This window comes from Danio rerio, chromosome 22, assembly GCF_049306965.1.
Source record: "Danio rerio strain Tuebingen ecotype United States chromosome 22, GRCz12tu, whole genome shotgun sequence".
NCBI lineage: Eukaryota > Metazoa > Chordata > Actinopteri > Cypriniformes > Danionidae > Danio > Danio rerio.
The window spans coordinates 33,327,501-33,350,076 of NC_133197.1; the positions used below are offsets into that span (position 1 = coordinate 33,327,501).

General features: G+C 36.6%; 1 protein-coding gene across 8 annotated transcripts in view; it reads left to right on the top strand.

The window, feature by feature from the left end:
• grip2b (glutamate receptor interacting protein 2b) overlaps nucleotides 1–22,576 on the top strand; it is a 388,262-nt gene that overhangs the window by 353,775 nt on the left and 11,911 nt on the right. For 7 of the 8 annotated variants that reach the window (XM_068216484.2, XM_073937526.1, XM_068216483.2 and 4 more), the window contains exons 16-21: nucleotides 1–33; nucleotides 3,025–3,169; nucleotides 8,113–8,252; nucleotides 8,804–8,986; nucleotides 13,199–13,352; nucleotides 18,462–18,579. The exon at nucleotides 1–33 is cut by the window's left edge and continues 113 nt beyond it. In XM_068216484.2, coding sequence (XP_068072585.1) covers nucleotides 1–33; nucleotides 3,025–3,169; nucleotides 8,113–8,252; nucleotides 8,804–8,986; nucleotides 13,199–13,352; nucleotides 18,462–18,579 — 773 coding nt within the window. Of the gene's footprint in view, nucleotides 34–3,024; nucleotides 3,170–8,112; nucleotides 8,253–8,803; nucleotides 8,987–13,198; nucleotides 13,353–16,042; nucleotides 17,051–18,461; nucleotides 18,580–22,576 lie in introns of those variants that run through there. The other variant, XM_073937529.1, reaches the window with a different exon arrangement.

A 22,576-nucleotide genomic window follows, 5' to 3' on the forward strand; every position in this document is an offset into this window, starting at 1 on the left:
AACTCAAGATCCGCAAAGATGAAGACAACTCAGGTTAGTGTGTGTGTGAGAAAGAGAAAAAGAGAAACAAATATTTTGTTATATTCTTGAATATCAGGTATGTAGTTTCACACATATGATAATGAAAATCAATATAACTTTATACATACATACACACGGTGGCACAGTGGGTAAGACGATTGCCTCACAGCCAAAAGGTTATACCAACAAGTTTAAAGACATGTGGTATAGGTGAATTGCGTAAGCTAAATTGTCCGTAGTGTATGTGTGTGAATGAGAGTGTATGGGTGTTTCCAGTGATGGGTTGCAGCTGTAAGGGCATTCATTTTCCTTTTTGTTGAAGTTTTAGTCAGTTCAGAATGAATTGGCAAACTTTAAATTAACTTAAATGAAAATTTAAATTAACTTAAATGACTGCAAAACCCATACCTCAGGTAGGCCAGTGTGTGGTTCCAGATGTTACCAGCAGGTGTCAGTGCAATACAGCAAAACTACAGCAGAAATGCAGATCACTGTAATGAAGACAAGCCAGTCCTGTCAGTCAAATAATCATAAACGCCTACTCATTATGCCATCATTGCACTTATACATATTGTCTATATCTCTATACGAAATGTAAAAAAAAGGTGAATGGTGCATTGACTTCACATCTTTTAAATATTTACACCCCTCACAGATCTATCTTTCAAATCAATATTTTTAATAGGAAGCTATACAATATTACGATAACATTCTAAAAACTAGTACAGCCAAATTTATATTATAGAAAAATGTTAAATACAAATTTTTAAAAAAGTAAAAATCAAGAAAAGCTAAATTGGAAAATGTAGTTTTGTTAGATGACTAAAATATTATTTTTATAAATATATACCACTTGTTTATTTTTTCCCTAATTTCTGTTTAACTGGGAGAAGACTTTTTCAACACATTTCTAAACATAATAGTTTTAATAACTAATTTCTAATAACTGATTTATTTTATCTTTGTCATGATGACAGTAAAAAATATTTTACTAGATATTTTTCAAGACACTTCTATACAGCTTAAAGTGACATTTAAAGGCTTAACTAGGTTAATTAGGTTAACTAGGCAGGTTAGGGTCATTTTGTCCCTAAAATGGCTTTTAAAAAATTTAAAACTGCTTTTATTCTAGCCGAAACAAAACAAATAAGACTTTTTCTAGAAGAAAAAATATTATCAGACATACTGTGAAAATTTTCTTGCTCTGTTAAGCATCATTTGGAAAATATTTAAAAAGAAGAAAAAAATTTGAAGGGGACTAATAATTCTGACTTCAACTGTATATATATATATATATATATATATATATATATATATATATATATATATATATATATATATATATATATATATATATATATATATATATGTGTTTAATAAATCTGTTTTGTTTAAATGCACCAAAATTCATTGCTTATATTCACTGAGAAATGGACAACAATATTCATTTTCGAAATAGGGTGTACTTAATTATGCTGACCATTGTAAGCTGACTGTAGGTATCTTATTTTTGTGACATGATGCAAAATATCAAAATGTATGCATTTTGATGATGTATTTACAGCTTACAAGCGAAAAAAGAAGATTTAAACATCAGCACTTGATTTCACATTTCCTAATTATTCATGTCAATATTAATAAACATGTCTTATGAATATACCCTCTGGTATTATATAACACATTATATAATCAAAATGAATAAGAAACAGACAAACATTAGAAACAACTTCATTCAAACAAAGATGTACACAATTAAGAAGAAATATCTTTCAGTATTTGCATTTATTTATTTTTATTAATTTATTAATTAATTTATTTAAAATAATTTGAATGAGTCATAATTCATTGATAATTTAATAATTCATTCAAATGATTCATTCAAATCAGCTGATTTATTCAGACACAAAGCATCAGGGGAATAACATACTTGCTCATGGTTGACCAATTAGAATCAAGCATTCCAGAAAGACCTGTAATAAATACTGATAGCAGTAACAGTGACTGAAAAAAAAAGATATTTTTATTTATTTTTTTACATTAGCAACTCGAATCTAAACATCAGAGCGTGAGTTCACGTTTTTCTAATTATTCATGTAAATATTCACAATAATGTTAATTTGAATACATGTCTAATGAATAGCATCCTGGAGCTGATAAATATAAAAAAGTAGAAACACCTTTTAAATGTAAGAAAATTATGTCTCTTTATTTATTTATTATTATTATTTTTTATTCCATGAGTTATTTGTTTAAATTAGTTATAATGAGTGATAATTCATGAATAATCAAATAATTCATTCAAATGATTCATTCAAAACAGCTGATTTATTCAGACAGAAAGCAACAGGGGAATAAAATGCATTTATTAGTTCATTGCATTATTTGTTTAAATTAATTTTAATGAATGATAATTCCTTAATAATTGATCATTTATTCAAATTATTTATTTAAAATAGCTGATTCATTCTGACACAAAGAATTAAAAGAATAAGATACATTGAAACATCATGACTGACCAATCAGAATCAAGCATTTAATAGAGACCTGTAATAATCATTGAATCTGCAACAATAACTGATAAATAACTTTTGAATTATTTAAAAATAGCGCATACCTGAAAATAACAGGCCATTCTTTTCTATGAGCTTAACATGAACAAGTATTTCCAACATAAACACGTATTTTCTGCTTATACAGCTCCCACACCTACAGAAAGTACACTGTTCAGATGTTGTATTTCATACATTTGTCAAGTTTTGTCCTCAAACTACTCCTGTGTGTAGCACTTGTTTCGTTCACATCTCAACCAAAGCCTTGTGTTGTGTTTTGATGGAATTTTTGACTGAAATAGCTGAAATCGTGGAACTGTAATGTGTTCAAAACCTGCCACAACTACTTCAGCTGTGCATTTACATGAAATTAACTGCACACCTTAGAATGCTCGTCAGACAATCAGAATTAAGCATTCTGTTGACTTGTCTTGTCTTTTTTTTCTGTTGACAGATGAGCAGGAGTCTTCAGGCTCCATCATTTATACAGTGGAGCTGAAGCGTTATGGCGGCCCATTGGGAATCACTATCTCTGGCACAGAGGAGCCCTTTGACCCCATCATCATCTCTGGCCTGACCAAGAGAGGCCTGGCGGAGCGGTGAGAGTCCTGAAACCACACAAATACACCTACTCACTATCCTTCAACTTAGTCCCTGATTTATCAGGAGTCCCCACAGTGGAATGAACCAACAATTACTCTTGCATATGTTTTATGGGGCGGATTTTCTTTCAATTGCAACCCATTACCAGGAAACACTTATACACTCTCTCATACACACACACACACACACACACACACACACTGTACCCAATTTAGTTTATCTAGCTCACCTATACCACATGTTACTGGACTGTGTAGGAAACCCACACTGTAAAAAACTGCTGTTAAAAAACGGTCAGATTCTACGGTAAAATAATGTTTTTTCACTAAAACAGTAATATTCTGTTAAAAACAGTGCTTTCTGGGTAACATTTTTGTTTTCGAGAAAGTAACCAACTGCAGAAAACTGTGAGCTAACAGAGTTCAGATTCGATGTTTTGAAGTCTGTGTTTGAAATCACGCTTTGTGTCCTTGTTCACTATTTCATACACTAGTTAACTAATATAGTTCACCTGACAGTTTTAATGAACACTAATGAGTGAATTCAGACACTGATGAACACCTGCTGTTAATAATTACAATTACTGAAGAAAATAAACAAGAAACACAAACAGTGACTTGAGTTACAACATTAAATAAAATAAAATAAAACACCTTCAGTCTCAGCAGAGGATCATTAAATAACTCCACAAACAACAGCAGACACACTTATTACTGACTGATTTGACGTCCATACAATTCTCATTGAGATCCAACAGAAATTAAGGTGTTTTTTGTGTCACCGTAATGGAGTGAGGGGCTGATTTAGTTGGGTTCTTCACCCTTGAACTCATTTAATAAGACTTTCCAACTGCTGTAATTCAGAGTTTACAAAACATTTGTACTATAGCAATAAAGTTGGGAAGTCAAGAAATAGAGAAATCTATTTGTCTGAAATTAGTTCTAATAAATGTTTTGTTATAAATCTGGATGAAGGGCCTCATGCAATAGATTTTATGCTTAGTTGCTGGTATTAATTTAATTAATGAGAAGTGGAAACAGAAAAGATACCTCCGTAATTACTTAACAGTTAAGAAATAACATACAAAAACAGTTCAGTTATGATAAATACACACTCAGACCTCATGAATCTGACCTTGTTTCTCAACAATGGTAACATCTCAAATGTTTCATGCTGCAATGCATGCTGGGAGTGGCACTGTACAAATATCCCAGCATGCATTGCGGTATAAATAAATGTTGTATAATGGTCTAACGGTTTTCTTTATTTGTGTTTGATTCTGCTGTTGTTTATGTTTAGACTTTCAGTTGCCTGTTTGTGAGTTAAACTGTTAATTTTGTTAAATTTGTTGTCACCATTATTGAGGTTCATATGCTGATTATTGATGTCTCTTTGAGTGCGATTTACACCATAGAGCAGTGTTATTGTCCAAGATATTCTTAAAAACTTCCAGAAATCATTGCCATATATAGCATATAATGTAAAACAATAGATTTAACATTGAATAGGAGAAGTAAATTTTATTATACTAAATGAGAACAGACTCTGCCATTTAATAGCAACATGAACATCACCAGATCTTATTTAGGTTTTTGGCTGGCTTGCCTCAACAAAGGAGCTTTTTAAACAAAGTTCTTAACAATTGCAGCAGCCAAGATATATAAATGTTAAAAATGACAGGGCTAAGAGCCCAACTAAAGCAAACTCTGTTCTCCATGATGGTGACGTAAAACTTTAACTTTTTCTCAAGAAGAACTTTAGTAGATGTTATACAAAAATACATGTATTAAGTAATAGGTGTAGCTGGTGATGATGTTTGTAAAGTTGTTTAATCATCCGCTGATCATTTAAATGATTTAATAATTTGTTGTTCTTCAGGTTATTTCATTATAAAGCTGTGACTAAAGTTTTGTATGTTCTGTTCTTGTTTTTTCCCTTCAGTATTTCTTCATTTGTTCATTGTTAATCCTCAATTATCATTTAATTAGTCAGTTAATTAATGAATTTACTTCAGCTTTGCTCCATGTTTCTTGAACACTCAGTAGTGTGGACACTTCAATTAAAACTGAAGTATAGGCTCTGGGGTTTAAAGGGTTAAAGGTGTGAGAGGTAAAAACACAGTGTAAAATGTATTTTAACAGTAATATACTGTTAATTTACACAACGGAAGTAGACTGTAAAAAAACAGTATATTGCTGGCAACCACAGCTGCCAGTAGATTACTGTTAAATCAAGGAAAAAACAGTATTTTACTGTAAAACCTGAAGCTAATTTCTTCTGTGTGTCACCGTTGTGGAGTAGAGTAGAGCCAGTGTATGAGTTAAAGATGAACAATGAACTGCTGATGTTATTCTGCATGTTTCTCTATTTAAAGATAGCGGCTGTTTAGTGGCTGATGCAGTCAGAATCTCTCTGGTGATTCCAGATTTACATGTATGTGTGCTGTTGTGAAAAATAAGACATTAGAGTTAAACCGAACTTTTCTAATTAACTAAAATAAGTTATCATTATAAGTATGCTTCTAAGCATATATAGCACATTACTTCATAAACTCATTCAGCAGTTGACCAAGTTGAGGCAGTTGCTTTCAGTGAGCAAAATGAGTTCACTTGAGTATTGTGTAAATCAATGTAGTCCATGTATTTTTACAGCAACATACTGTAAAATAACAGTACATTGCTGGCAACTGCAGCTGCCAGTATTTTACTGCTTTTTAACGGGACAATTTTTAACAGTGCATGTGAACATGGGGAGAACATGCAAACTCCACAAAGAAATGCCAACTGCAACCTTCTTACTGTGAGGCAACAGTGCTAACCACAGTGCTGATCAGCATGCATGCACACACTTACGCACGGACGGCTCTCTTTTATGAGACTTCCCATAGGTGTAGTGATTTTTATACTGTATAAACTATCTACACCACTAACCCAAGCCTACCCCTAAACTCAATGCCAACAGGAAACAAAATGCGGTTTTACCTTTTTTAAAACTCTTCATTTTGTGCGATTTATAAGCCGTTTTACTCATGGATAGCAATATTTGTCCCCACAAGGTCAACATTTCCTGATATTGCTATACTTGTAATACGTATACTCACACACTATTAGCTCTAAATTATGCATTTTCTTCTCTAAGCGTCAGATTTAGTGATATAGAGCAAAGACTGAAAATTTAAATATCAAGATTTAGAAAAATATACAATGGATTTGAACATTTGTGCCTTTCTTTAATACATATTGTTTCATAATATACTGAAAACATTTTTAGTAAATAAAAAAGTTATAACATTAAATGTAATATTACTACTACTACTGCTAATAATAATAATATAATAATAATAATAGTAGTAATTAAGCCATATTAAATAGCCATTCATCCATCTTCAATCTTATATCTGAAGCCGGGTCATGGGGCATCAGTCTTAGCATGGAACTTGTGGAACTCAGTAACGCAAATTTCTAATCAGCCAAACACATGGCAGCACCTCGATGCGTTTAGGCATGTAGACATGGTCAAGACGATCTGCTGCAGTTTAAACCGAGCATCAGAACGGGGAAGATATATGATTTAGGTGGACTTTGAACATGTCATGGCTGTTGGTCCTAGGACTGTTCTGCGTATTTTTGGAAACTGCTGATCAACTGGGATATTCAATCACAACCATGTCTAAGGTTTACAGAGAATAGTCTGAAAAAGAGAAAATATCCAGTGAGCTGAAGTTCTGTGGGCACAAATGCCTTGTTGATGCCAGGTTTGAGTAGATAGAAAGGCAACAGTAACTCAAATAACCACTCGTTACAATCAAGGTATGCAAAAGAGCATCTTTGATTGTACAACACGTCAAATCTTGTGCTGCTACAGCACCAGGAGACCACACCAGGTGCCACTCCTGTCAGCTAAGAATAAGAAACTGAGGCTACAATTTACACAGGCTCACCAAAATTGGACAATAGAAGATTGGAAAAATGTTGCCTGGTCTGATAAGTCTCAAATTCTGTTGCGACATTCAGATGGTAGGGTCAGAATTTGGCCTGAACAACTTGAAAGCATGGATCCATCCTGCATTGTATCAACAGTTCAGGCTGCTGCTGGTGGTGTGGAGGATATTTTCTTGGCACACTTTGAGCTTATCAGTACCAGCCACCCTGAATATTGTAGCTGACCATGTCCATCCTTTTATGACCACAGTGTACCCATCCTCTGATAGCTACTTCAAGCAGAATAACATACCATGGCATAAAGTGGAATCATCTCAGACTGGTTTCTTGAACATGACAATAAGTTCACTGTACTCAAATGCCCTCTTCAGTCACCGGATCTCAATCCAATAAAGCACTTTGGGATGTGGTGGATTGAGAGATTCACATCATGGATGTGCAGCTGACGAATCTGCAGCAACTGTGTGATGATATCATGTCAATATGGACCAAAATCTCTGAGTAATATTTCCAGTACCTTGTTGAATCTATGCCACAAGAATTAAGGCAGTTCTGAAGGCAATAGTGGGTCTAACCCGGTACTAGTAAGGTGTATCTAATAAAGTGGCCAATGAGTGGGTGTGTATGTATGTATGTATATATGTAGGTATGTATGTATGTTATTTATTTATTTTATTTATTTTTTCGATGACTGTTGGTCAGTTTAGTTTTTGACAGCTCAATGTTTTGTTTATTAAGGTTTATAAGCGTGTTCCAGATTGTAATAAATAGTTTATTAATAATATTTCTATTACCTGATTATTAAAAGCTAATCTCCAGTTTGAACTGAGCATCAAAAGCTTTTTAGTTCGCGCATAACACTGAAGCTAAACACATATAGTAATGTTGGCTACAAATGTAAAGAAATGTAGTCTTTTTTTATTTTATCGACTTTGCATGTAGTTTAAAGAGAGTTCGTGCACTAAAAATCACTCATGTATTTTGGCCATGTCTCTCAGGACCGGTGCCATACATGTTGGTGATCGTATTCTGGCCATCAACAGTGTAAGTCTGAAGGGGAAGCCGCTCAGTGAAGCCATACACCTGCTGCAGATGGCTGGAGAAACCGTCACGCTCAAGATCAAGAAACAGGCTGACTGTATGACTTACAAACACCTCTTACAAAAGCAATGCCGAATTTAAAATTACATACTGTATTATTACATATAGATAATGTAAATCAAATGAAATGAATAATATTGACTGATCAAATTGATGTAAATTATGTAGTAATGTACGAAATTGCTGAATATATCTTTGTACAAAGAACAATAAATATACATGCTAAATAAATAAAAAATTAAAATGTTATGAAATAAAGAACTTAAATTTTTTATTGTTTTATATTAATTAATTAATATTATTATTATTAGTATTATTATTAGTATTATTATAAATAATATGATTGTTTTTATGTTTAATTGTATACCCCCGTACTGATCCAGAGCTCAGAAAAAGAGATTCCCCGATTAATTTTAATAGATTTGTATTACTAATTTTGTAATTATAATACATTAAATATGTTATATAAGCACCATTATATTGATATAATAGTCTTGCTATTATTTTCTAAATGAAATCTGTTTACACACCTGCCATAACCTCTTCTAACTTCATGTTATGAATTATGAAAATTGTTATACTCTTTAGCACCAGATGAAAAAAACAAAGAGAACGATCTGGAAAATGATCTCAGCGATAACGAAGATGAGATGACAGACTCGCAGAAGACCAATAAACTGTCAGACATTTACTCCACCACCATCCCCAGTGTGGATTCAGCCATGGAGTCATGGGACGGTTCGGGCATCGACGCTGGTTACAGCAGCCAAGGTGGATTTACTCTTCTCATCACTGCTTTCAACACTGATAAATCTACATAAAAGAATGATTTCTGCATCAATTCAAAATGCTTTGCAATTTTACGTAAATCAGCCAAAATCACAAGTGCTCTTCCTCGTAAACATTTTAGTGGATGGTTAAAAACTTGCCTAGAATGCCATCTGCTGTTATAAACTAGCCTAGTGCACCGTCTGCTGTTAAAAACTAGCGTAGAGTACCATATAACCTAGAGTGCCATATAACTTATAGTGCCATATAACCTAGAGTGCCGTCTTCTGTTCATAAGTAAGCCGAGGACCATATGCTGTTAAAAAGTAGTCTAGAGCACCATCTGCTGTTAAAAACTAGACTAGAGCGCCATTTATGGTTAAAACTATCATAGAGCTTGTCTGCTGTTAAAAATAGAGTGCTACCTGCTGTTAAAAACTAGTCTAGATCACCATTTGCTTTTTAAAACAAGCCTAGCCTGCTGTTAAAAACTAGCCTAGTGCACCGTCTGCGGTTAAAAACTAGCGTAGAGCACCATCTGCCTGTTAAAAACTAGCCTAGATTACCATATAACCTAGAGTGCCATAAAACCTAGAGTGCCATACTACCTAGAGTGCCGTCTTCTGTTCATAAGTAAGCCGAGGACCATATGCTGTTAAAAAGTAGTCTAGAGCACCATCTGCTATTAAAAAATAGACTAGAGCACCATTTATGGTTAAAACTATCATAGAGCTTGTCTGCTGTTAAAAATAGAGTGCCACCTGCTGTTAAAAACTAGTTTAGAAACTCCATTTGCTCTTTAAAACAAGCCTAGCCTGCTGTTAAAAACTAGCCTAGAGCGCCATCTGCTGTTCAAAACTAGCCTAGAGTGCCATCTGCTTTTAAGAAAAATACCCTAGCGCAGCGTCTGATTTTAAAAACTAGCCTAGAGCGCCATCTGCTGTTAAAAACTGGCCTAGAGTTCCATCTTCTGTTCAAAACTAGCTAAGAGTGCCATCTGCTCTTAAAAAGTACGCTAGCACACCATCTGCTATTAAAAAATTGCCTAGAGCACCCCCTGCTTTTAAAAACTAGCCTGAAGCACCATCTGCTGTTCAAAACTAGCCTAGAGTGCCATTTGTTTTACAAAAGTAGCCTAACATGACATCTACTGTTAAAAGTGTCCTAGAATTTGTATGCTGTTAAAAACTAGCCTAGAGTTCCATCAGCTGTTTAAAACTAGGCTAGAGTGACATCTGCTGTTAAAAAGTAGCCTAGTGCACCGTCTGCTGTTAAAAACTAGGCTAGAGCGCCATTTGCTGTTAAAAACTAGCCTAGAGTTCCATCTGCCGTTCAAAACTAGCCTAAAGCAACATCTGCTGTTAGAAAGTAGCCTAGCATACATCTGCTGTTAAAGAATAGCTTAGAGCGCCGCCTGCTTTTAAAAACTAGCGCACCATCTGCTGTTGAAAACTAGCCTAGAGCATCATCTGCTGTTCAAAACTAGCCTAGAGTGCCATTTGTTTTACAAAAGTAGCCTAACATGACATCTACTGTTAAAAGTGTCCTAGAATTTGTATGCTGTTAAAAACTAGCCTAGAGTTCCATCAGCTGTTTAAAACTAGGCTAGAGTGACATCTGCTGTTAAAAAGTAGCCTAGTGCACCGTCTGCTGTTAAAAACTAGGCTAGAGCGCCATTTGCTGTTAAAAACTAGCCTAGAGTTCCATCTGCCGTTCAAAACTAGCCTAAAGCAACATCTGCTGTTAGAAAGTAGCCTAGCATACATCTGCTGTTAAAGAATAGCTTAGAGCGCCGCCTGCTTTTAAAAACTAGCGCACCATCTGCTGTTGAAAACTAGCCTAGAGCATCATCTGCTGTTCAAAACTAGCCTAGAGTGCCATTTGTTTTACAAAAGTAGCCTAACATGACATCTACTGTTAAAAGTGTCCTAGAATTTGTATGCTGTTAAAAACTAGCCTAGAGTTCCATCAGCTGTTTAAAACTAGGCTAGAGTGACATCTGCTGTTAAAAAGTAGCCTAGTGCACCGTCTGCTGTTAAAAACTAGGCTAGAGCGCCATTTGCTGTTAAAAACTAGCCTAGAGTTCCATCTGCCGTTCAAAACTAGCCTAAAGCAACATCTGCTGTTAGAAAGTAGCCTAGCATACATCTGCTGTTAAAGAATAGCTTAGAGCGCCGCCTGCTTTTAAAAACTAGCGCACCATCTGCTGTTGAAAACTAGCCTAGAGCATCATCTGCTGTTCAAAACTAGCCTAGAGTGCCATCTACAGTTAAAACTATCCTAGAGATTGTCTGCTGTTAAATACTAGCCTAGAGCACCATCTGCTGTTAAAAACTAGAGTGCCACTGGCTATTAAAAACTAGCCTAGAGCTCCATCTGCTGTTAAAAACTAGCCTAGGGCACCATATGCTGTTAAAATTAGCCTAAAGCACCGCCTGCTGTTCAAAACTAGCCTAGACCGCCATCTGCTGTTAAAAACCATCCGAGTTCCATCTGCTGTTCATATCTAGCCTAGAGCGCCATCTGCTGTTAAAAACTAGCCGAGTTCCATTTGCTGTTCATATCTAGCCTAGAGCGCCATCTGCTGTTAAAAACTAGCCGAGTTCCATCTGCTGTTCATATCTAGCCTAGAGCGTCATCTGCTGTTAAAAACTAGCCGAGTTCCATCTGCTGTTCATATCTAGCCTAGAGCGTCATCTGCTGTTCATATCTAGCCTAGAGCGTCATCTGCTGTTAAAAACTAGCCGAGTTCCATCTGCTGTTCATATCTAGCCTAGAGCATCATCTGCTGTTCAAAACTAGCCTAGAGTGCCATCTACAGTTAAAACTATCCTAGAGCTTGTCTGCTGTTAAAAACTAGCCTAGAGCACCATCTGCTGTTAAAAACTAGAGCGCCACTGGCTATTAAAAACTAGCCTAGAACTCCATCTGCTGTTAAAAACTAGCCTAGAGCACCATATGCTGTTAAAATTAGCCTAAAGCACCGCCTGCTGTTCAAAACTAGCCTAGACCGCCATCTGCTGTTAAAAACCATCCGAGTTCCATCTGCTGTTCATATCTAGCCTAGAGCGCCATCTGCTGTTAAAAACTAGCCGAGTTCCATTTGCTGTTCATATCTAGCCTAGAGCGCCATCTGCTGTTAAAAACTAGCCGAGTTCCATCTGCTGTTCATATCTAGCCTAGAGCGTCATCTGCTGTTAAAAACTAGCCGAGTTCCATCTGCTGTTCATATCTAGCCTAGAGCGTCATCTGCTGTTAAAAACTAGCCGAGTTCCATCTGCTGTTCATATCTAGCCTAGAGCGTCATCTGCTGTTAAAAACTAGCCGAGTTCCATCTGCTGTTCATATCTAGCCTAGAGCATCATCTGCTGTTCAAAACTAGCCTAGAGTGACATCTACAGTTAAAACTATCCTAGAGATTGTCTGCTGTTAAATACTAGCCTAGAGCACCATCTGCTGTTAAAAACTAGAGCGCCACTGGCTATTAAAAACTAGCCTAGAACTCCATCTGCTGTTAAAAACTAGCCTAGAGCACCATATGCTGTTAAAATTAGCCTAAAGCACCGCCTGCTGTTCAAAACTAGCCTAGACCGCCATCTGCTGTTAAAAACCATCCGAGTTCCATCTGCTGTTCATATCTAGCCTAGAGCGCCATCTGCTGTTAAAAACTAGCCGAGTTCCATCTGCTGTTCATATCTAGCCTAGAGCGCCATCTGCTGTTAAAAAGTAGCCTAGTGCACTGTCTGCTGTTCAAAACTAGCCTAAAGCACCGCCTACTGATAAAAATTGGCCTAGAGCACCATCTGCTGTTTAAAACCAGCCTAAAGCACCATCTGCTGTACAAAAGTAGCCTACAGTGCAATTTACTGTTAAAAACTAGCCTAGAGTGCCGCTTGCTCTTAAAAACTAGCCTAGAGCACAATTTGCTGTTCAAAACTAGCCTAGAGTGCCGCCTGCTGTTAAAAACTAGCCTCGGGCAACATCTGCTGTTAAAAACTAGCCTAGTGCAGTCTGCTGTTAAAAACTATGCTACTGCACCACCTGCTGTTAAAAACTAGCCTTAGCTAATCAGCCTATTTTTTTTACCACACCTATAATTAAACATTGAAGACTAGAATAATGATGCAGACATTTTAGCTGTGCATCACATGAATTCATTACCTCTAATATATCATTTACTGTTAGTAAGTCTTATTTATTGCGTCTCCTCCACAGGTGCGTTCATCCATCAGGCTGCTGGGATTGCATTACACCCTCACGAGTGGCGAAACACCAAGCAGAGAAACAGCACTCCACCTCCAACCCGCCGCAAAAACTATCCCTTCAGTGACGGAGGATTTAGTGAGGATGACTGGGATAAAGCTGCTGGGTAAGACAAGACTCGCAAACACTTGTGAAAAATAAACCATAAATAATATAACTACTAAAAAATATAAGAGATGTGTTAGTTCATTGCCTATTTGATCAGTGTATTGCGTTTCAGTGTTGGTGGGAAATATTTGACATATTCAGTGATGTCAGACCTGGCTCTATGGTGGCTCACTACCCCGTGGAAAAGCAAAATGCTTCTTAGAAGGCTCGCAAGACAAACTAGCTTTGAACCATATAGCATTAACTCTAGCACTTGGTTTATTGTGAAAAAAGAGTATTAACTGATGAGGAACCACCGCTGCTTTCCTCTTTTCATACCAGATGGAAGCTTAGAGTTTGTGCTTTGTAGTTCTTGACAGTATACTAGAACTACATACTAGAATACTAGAACTATAATAATTGGCAGTATGGCAACTGGGATCATGGGGGTTGCAGGTTGAGCTGTTTAAAATGCCTTAAAGCAGGGGTCACCAATCCTGGTCCTGGAGGGCCGGTGTCCCTGCAGGGTTTAGCTCTATCTTGCCTCAGCACACCTGCCTGGTTGTTTCAAGTATACCAAGTAAGACCTTGATTAGCTCATTCAGGTGTGTTTGATCAGTGTTGGAGCTAAAATCTGCAGGACACCGGCCCTTCAGGAACAACTTTGGTGACCACTGCCTTAAAGGGTCACGAAACACCAAAACACATTTTTTGAGCTGTTGACAGTCGTATATGTGTCCCACACTGCTAAAAACACTATTAGGACACCTATATTTCACTAAAAAGTGTAAATTGGTTGTTTTTGCGTTATTTCAAGCAAATCCGTACTTCCGGTTTGAAATGAATTTTTGAACCTGCGTCACGGTCATGACATAATAGCGTGTATTCCAGCGTGCAAACTGGACGTCTGTGCCAGAGTGTGTCTTATTACGTCTTACAGCCTGCTGCATTAATGCATGAGTAAGGCTTGGTTCAAACCAATCAGCGCGCTCTATTGTGCAACTTCATTAATATTCATTACTGTCACAGTGTTTAGACAACAGACACACCACGTTGTATTGGCAAAACAAGCGTGAAGTGTTGCTTTATAGTTTGCTGCAGTTAAGTTTCGTTTTCATTTTCTCTCTGTGAGAGCTCAGACTCACATGTGGATTACAGTGTACGCGACACTCGACAACAATAACTTGCGTGTCTAAGGAGGATTATTGTTTACCTGAGAGCTGTTCTCATCTGCAAACGCTGAGATGCGGATTCGCTTGTAGTCTTCTCTTCATAAAGACGCGGCTCTAGTTGCTAGTGATTGTCCTGTCTCTACAGATTTGGTAAGTGAGCGACCAGTGCTCTTTGTTTATTCAGTTTGTTCGTATCAAACTAACTATTACACCAAGTGTAAACACATTAGCACCACAACCAAACTTTAACCTCGTGTAGGATTTTCACCGCATTTAGTGACCGGAATAACACACACGGCTTTCTGACGCTACCTGCCGTGTGCATCTAAGTTTCTGGGAAATGCGGAGGGTTTTTTTCTCTCATTCGCCGTGCGGTTTCAAACATTGCATGAAAAATACACGCTTACAGCAGTTCCTCGAATCAAATATCTCGTTTGTCACGAGGGGCATGAATGAATTCCCTGAATGGAAGAGCCAAACTGCAGTTAATGTCCACCATTTTATCATTTGGCAAATAATTCGACTACAGATGTCCATGTAGGTTAAACACCATCACTTTCTCCTGTGTGTGTGTGTATTTTGACTCTGAAACTCGCGCGTGCCCAAATAGACTCTCCCACACCATCCCACTTTTCTTCCTCCGACACTCCCCCCTAAACAGAGCTGGACACGCCCACTTTTCTGACTTTTTCCAAAGTAGAGGTGTGAAAACACCCTGCTGAAACGAGGGGGTTTCATGGCCCTTTAAACATGCACCACACTTGCTCTATCCCAGGGGTGGGCTGGTTCAGCCATGGAGAGCCATAGCCCTGCAGAGTTACACTCTAACCCTAACCATAAAGAGAGGCAGTTGTGGCCTAATGGTTTTATAATTGGACTCGGTATTGGCCTTGTAATCCAAAGGTTGCAGATTTGATTCTCAGTACCAGCAGAAATTAAAAGTGAAAGAGTGAATGAATCACACTCTCTCCCAGCTGAGGTGCCTTAAGCAAGCACCTGAGGACCAATTTTGAGTATAGGTAAATCAAACTTGACAACACTCACTACATTTATTTAAACAAAATAATAACGATGGTCAACGTAATCAAGATGATCAAGGTCTAAGGGTTAATACTGTACAAAGCTAGAGACAGGAGAGTTTTTATCAACTCTGCAGGACACTGGCCCTTAAGGAATGAACTTGGCTACCCCTGCTCTATCCAAAGACTCTGAAGGGTCAATTCTGGGTATGGAAGTTTGCTATGCAATCTATCAAGGCTTAAGGAGGTTTTGCTGACTTTGATAAATTGTCCAAGTAGGTTTTCTTTCAAAATCATACAAAGGATGTTTCTCAAGTTGTGGTTACATTTAATACGAGTAGCTAAAATAAAAAGGGGCAACATCTCATATTAAGTTTGAGTAATGGTCAGGCCCAGATACCAACACGATTTTGAGGTCAGAAAAGTTTTCTAAATCAAATCATCATGTTCACAACCTTACAACTTGGGTTTGGAATAACATGGGAACATTTAATGCTGAAGATCGTATGTAGTTTCAGGAGGGAGGAACAGAAGACCAGTGTGGCTGCCTGTGTAAAGACCAAAAGCCTAGTTGCCACTCTCAGGCTCAGTCATCAGGGGCCCAATCATGTCCTTAATTTCTTCATACTTTCCTGTCGTCCACCTAAGCATCCAGGACTTTGAAGAAGTAGCTTCAGATGTAATTCGTCCAACCTCACATCAGTTTTCCATTCCCATTCAGTGCTTCAGGCTTTTTTACCAATGATAGATTCTGGTCTATAAGATGATTGAGGGAGTCAAATTCAAAATCTCCAGCTCTTGAATGATACTTTGTGATCCTACAGGTTCAAGAGGCTAACATCAAATTTCGTAGTATCATGACAGATCTAATAACTTGTTTGAGCGGAAGTTTTCAGTTCATTTCAGTATGGTACATGTATTGGTGACAATTCTTTGTAAACCAGTAGTCTTCCAACATCGAATGTAACCACACGTTTGTCACTGTACTGTTGTGCTAGGTTGTGCTTAAATGAAAATAACCTGAAAACAAGTTATTAAAATAGGCTTAATAAATAAATAAAATGATGGGTAGGCCTAGTAACCTTATGGTTTATGATGGTTTACAAATGACAACCAGACAATATCACGAAAAAAACACACTTATGATAGCCTAAGAAATCTTTATTTTTACATTTAAAATGATGAAAAAAGTTATATAGCCTGAGTTGCGTGTTATCCGTGTCAAACTAATTTTCATGGTAATAACTGTGAATTTAGGCATCTTTTTAAGGTATTTTTCTGGCTACACTAATGCCTTAAAATGTAACTAAGTAATTGTTTTAAAAGACATTAGATTGTAACATTTAGCTTTTCCCTAACACTGATGGTTGGTTGGATAATAGGCTACAAGAAGCGGGATGACTCGGTTAAACTGATTTCACTATATTTATTTACCGGTTAAATGAATAGTCTGATCGTGGGTCAGCTTGCATGTGTAGGTATAATTTGACGTCTTTACCTAAAACTTTAAACATTCATATGCCTGTTATTTGAAATAAAACGGAAATAAATAAGAAGAATAACATGATTTAAAGCACTCGTTTGGCACTAAAGCTATGATTCGTCTGCATTAATAAGCGGTATTAATAAAACAATCACAATTCACAATCACAGAACCACACACATAAATAGATTGATTTATAGATGATTCAGACTAGAGATCTGCTCGGGACTAAATTTTGAATCACTCTCCCGCCAATACCAAGCTGTCTGTATAAACACACACATAGACACACTGCACCAGGCAAGTGACACGGACAGCATCATGCTTTCTCTCATTCACACACAGCACCAAGCTCTCTCTCTCATTCACACACATACACACCCACATAGACAGCTACAAACAAGCTAAACGCAGCATCACGCTCTCTTATTCACACACATACATACGCATCCTCGCTTGCTCGGGAGTCGGGAGCGATATTCTTAGACCAACCGCTCCCGTTCAAAATACACCTGTTATTTTGCCGTTCCTGTGCTTTATTCGGAAATGTAATCCATCGCCGCAAGAAACCTGGTCGGGTCCCGCTATTGCAGACCTCTAATTCAGACTTCATGACAAAAAGGCATAGCATCAATGTCATAAAGCACTGTCACATTCCTTACTTAGTGAACAGAGTTAAAGGCTTAGACTTAGAAATGTTTTATTTATAAAAGATGTTTTATTTATAAAATATGTGGTTCTTGTGGTAATTGCCAACAGCTTTTGTTTACTCCAAAATGTATGTATTTTTGGTAACACTTTACAATAAGGTCATTAGTTAATGCATTTGGTAACATGAACTAATCATGAACAACACATGTACAGCATTTATTAATCATAATTGAACATTTACTAATGCAAAATTAACATCCAAGTCCATGACATAATGCTTGTTCGCATTAGTTAATGCACCATGAGATAACATGAACATGAACTACTGTATTTTCATTAACTAACGGTAACTAACAACAACAAATACAGTAGATATATTGTTCATTGTTTGTTCATGTTAGTAAATGCATTAATTGACATTAACTAATGAACCTTATTGTAAAGTGTGACCCTTTTTTTCTGTTCATCAAAATAGTTTTTAACCATCTATAAACCTATTAAATCATCTTACCAACAAAATGTCATTCTCTTAGCAATGAAAAAGTTTCAAATTGTTCATTTAACTAGTTCAAAAGTTATAAATTGTATTTGATACTTGATGACTCGCCATTCATTTGTACTTTCAGTAAATTATACTTTTAGTTTAACGGTGTTTCAGGCCTGAAGTTTTTTCATAAGCTGCCTTTCTCCATGCAGCCTTTCGGTCCTCCTTACCATGCCAAGACTGGTGCCAGAGAGCCGCATGTTGGTGCCAGTCTGAGTGCCTCATGCCTCATTGGCTGTAATGTGTTTGCCTGCCACAGATACAGCAGCCAGACTCATGCAGATGCACTCCTGATGGAGCAGGAGGACAGTTTTTGGTGCCAGGCTTTGGAAGACCTGGAGACGTGTGGCCAGTCTGAACTACTTCGAGAGATCGAGGTAACATACTTAAATCATCGTCTCGTTACTTGGAAATCTTTCATCATTTGATACATTGGATTAAAAATGAACAGATCTGAGAAAAAATGGAGATGAAAAGATGCAGTTAATATTTTTGCGCATGGGAGTGTGCTGATATTCTCATTATGCAAAGTTTATTTAAAGGATAATCATTTATGTGCACTAAACAATTAATCACAGATAAATTAAATTCCAGATAATGATCATTAACATACAGTACTTAACTACTGTTTTGTGCTGCTGCTGCCATTTTTAGTATATCTTGTTGCTTTTTCTTTGCTAACTGCCAAGACTTTCATGCTAAAACATGCCGGCAATGTCAAATTCATGCTAGCAGCAAGATAAAGCAGGTTAGCTAATATTAAAAAATGCTAGCATCATGATAAGTAGCTATGTCAAAATGTTTTAGCAACATTCTAATTTATGCCTGCAACACTTTAAGCATATTTATGAAAACATATAAGGCATTTGTTAATACATGCTAGAAATGAACCAGGAACATGCTAATATTTGCTAGCGCAGGGTTAAAACATGGAAGCAACATTTTAAGTTTTGTTAACAAAGTTAAGAAACATGTCAGCACAGCTTTTAGCAACATCATAGCCATGTTAAATATTAATGCCAGCAACACGTTAGCATCATGTTAAAATGGGATAAATAGTGTTAACACATTGGCAATATGTTAGTAATGTTTTAGCAAATGTTTAATCCATGCTTGCTACACATTAAGCACATTTATGCACTCAACATTTAAGGAATGTGTTAAAACATGTAAGAAATAAACCAACATGCTAATCTTTACTAGCGTAGTGTTTAAACATGGAAGCAGCGTTTTAATTCATGTTAGGGAAGTAACCATTTTTTTCTAGCAATATGTTAGCCATATGTTAAGTAATACAAGCAACACATTAGCATTCTGTTAAAATAGGTTAGCTGTTTTAAAAACGTTAGCAGGCTGATTGTTAACACATTAGCCATATGTTTTACAAATGTTTATTTCATGCTTGCAACATGCAAAATTCATGCATTCACATTTATGCACTCAACATTTAAAACATGTGCTAAAACATGTTAGAAATCAACCATCAACATGCTAATCTTTACTAGCCTAGGGTTTAAACATGGAAACAGCATTTTATTTCATGTTAGCGAAGTCAAGAAACTTGTTAGTTAACTGTTTTTTTTTCTCTAGCAACACATTAGCCACATGTTAAGTTATGCTAGCAACAGATTAGCTATAGGTTAAAATGGGTTTGCTATTTAAAAACATGTTAGCAGCCTGATGAATAAAGTTAACACATAGCCATATGTTAGAAATGCTTTAGCAAATGTTTGATTCATGCATGCTACATGTTAAGCACAACTAGGCACCCAACATTTAAGGCATGTTTTAAAACATTGTAGAAACGAACCAGCAACATGCTAATCTTTGCTTGCATAGTGTTTAAAGATGGAAGCAGCATTTTAATTCATGACTTATGGGAAATGTAGTGCCAAGCCTATACGTCGCCCCATCACACTAGCAAAGTTAAGAAGTTGTTAGCAAACAGTTTTTTTCTAGCAATATGTTAGCCATATGTTAAGTAATGCTAGCAACACATTAGCATCCTGTTTAAATGGGTTAGCTGTTTTAAAAAAAAATAGAGTTAATTCATTAGCCATGTTAGAAATGTTTTAGCAAATGATTCATATTTGCTACACGTTAAGCACAGCTAGGCACTCATTGAAGGCATGCATTAAACCATGTTAGAAACAAACCAGTAACATGCTAATTTTTTACTAGTGTTGTGTTTAAACATGGAAACAACATTTTAAATTATAATTTATGTTAGCAAAGTCAAGAACCTTGTTAGCTAACTTTTTTCTAGCAACATGTTTGTTATGTGTTAAGTTACGCTTGCAGCACATTAGCATCCTGTACAAATAGGTTAGCCATTATCAAAACACATAAACAGGCAAATAATTAGTGTGAACACATTAGCCATATGTTAGAAATGCTCTAGCAAATATGTTAGCCATATGTTAAGTAATGCTAGAAACACATTACCATCATGTAAAATGGGTTCACTGTTTTAAAAACATGTTAGCAGCCTGATAAATAGAATTAACATATAAGCCATATGTTAGAAATGTTTTAGCAAGATTTTAATTCATGGTTGTGATTAGCACATATGTAGCCTATGCACTTAACCTATAAGGCATGCATTATATGATAGAAATGAACTAGCAGCATGCTAAGTTTTGCTAGCATATCGTTAAAACATGGAAGCAATGTTTTGGTTCATTTTAGCAAAGTTAAGAAAAATGCATCCCTGCTGAAAAATCCAGCATAAACCAGCCTAGGCTGGTTTTAGAGGGGTTTTGGCCATTTCCAGGCTGGTTTCCAGCCATTTCCAGCCTGGTCTTAGCTGGTCAGGCTGGAAAATGACCAGCCAAATCCAGCTAAAACCAGCTTGACCAGCCTGGTTTAAGCTGGATATAGCTGGTTTTGGCTGGACTCCCAGCTTGGCTAGGCTGGTCAAGCAGGTTTTAGCTGGTCATGTCTCAGCCTGACCAGCTAAGACCAGGCTGGAAACCAGCCTGGAAGTGGCCAAAACCCCTCTAAAACCAGCCTGGTCAACAGCTAAAACCAGCCAACCAGCCTAGGCTGGTTTAAGCTGGATTTTTCAGCAGGGATGCAAACCGTTTTTTTTTCTAGCAATATGTTAGCCCAATGCTAAGTTATGCCAGCAACACATTAGCATCATATTAAAATGGGTTTGCTATTATTAAAGCATGTTAGCAGCCTCCTAAATAGTGTTAACACATTCGCCACAAGTTAGAAACCTTTTGTCAGATGTTTAATTCATGCTTGCAACATTTGTGCATTCAACATATAAGGCATGTGTTAAAACATGTAAAGAAACAAACTAACGACATGCTAATCTAAATTATATATAGTTTTGTGTTCAACAGAAAAAAAGAAAAGCTTTAAAACCACTTGAGAGAGAGTAAATCATTTGTACATATTCATTTTTGAATAAGCTATCTCTTTATTGAAAGTAAATAAATAAATAAGTCCCAAATCACCAATCAGTACACTACTGTTAGCACAAAAAACACTGCATGCTGACTGATTTCTCATTTCATGCCTGCTTGCTCGAAACAATGAGCTCTGTTCTGCCAACTGAGAAGAGTTATAGAAGTATGGGGAAGTGCTTTTTTTGTTATCAGGTTATCTAATGAGGTCACCCATGGATGACATGTCTGTCAGTGCTTAACTTACTTCCGTGGAACAGAAATAGAGATGTTTTGTCCTTCTCAGGAACACTTTTGTGTAATGTAATGTGCCTGTTAAGTTTCACATTCATTTTCAAAACACTTGCATTTAGCCCTATGAGGAAATACTGTAGTTATTTATAGAATGTGTAATAGTGTTTTTTAAACCGTACTATAGTAAAGTACTTGAGTTGATTCATTGTGGTGATTCTATAGTTATTATGGTAACATGCCAAATTATAAACAAATTACTCATTACTGTAGCTATATATTAAATCATACTTCAATAGTAATAAAGTAAACAAAAGTCTTGTCGTCGATTCCAACTGTATGAGCAGCAAATAACAACGTGACTTCTAGTTGATAATTTAAAAAAATGGCAGAAGGTAGATTTTTCCCATTAATCATCTGTTGAACTGCATCCCAATCATCACAAATACTGCAGACAAACCCACATGGACCCAAGATTCTCATCGAAATCAGTCAAGTTTGGTGAAGGAAAAATCATGGTTTGATGTTACACTCAGTATGGTGGCATGTGAGAGAGTGGATGGCAACATCCAGAGCCTGAGGTATCAAGACATTTGCTGCCCATAACACTACAAATCACAGGAGAGGGAAAATTCTCCAGCAGAATAGTGCTCCTTCCCATACTTCAGTCTCCACATCAAAGTGTCAAAAGCAAAGAAGGTCAAGGTGCTCCAGGATTGACCAGCCC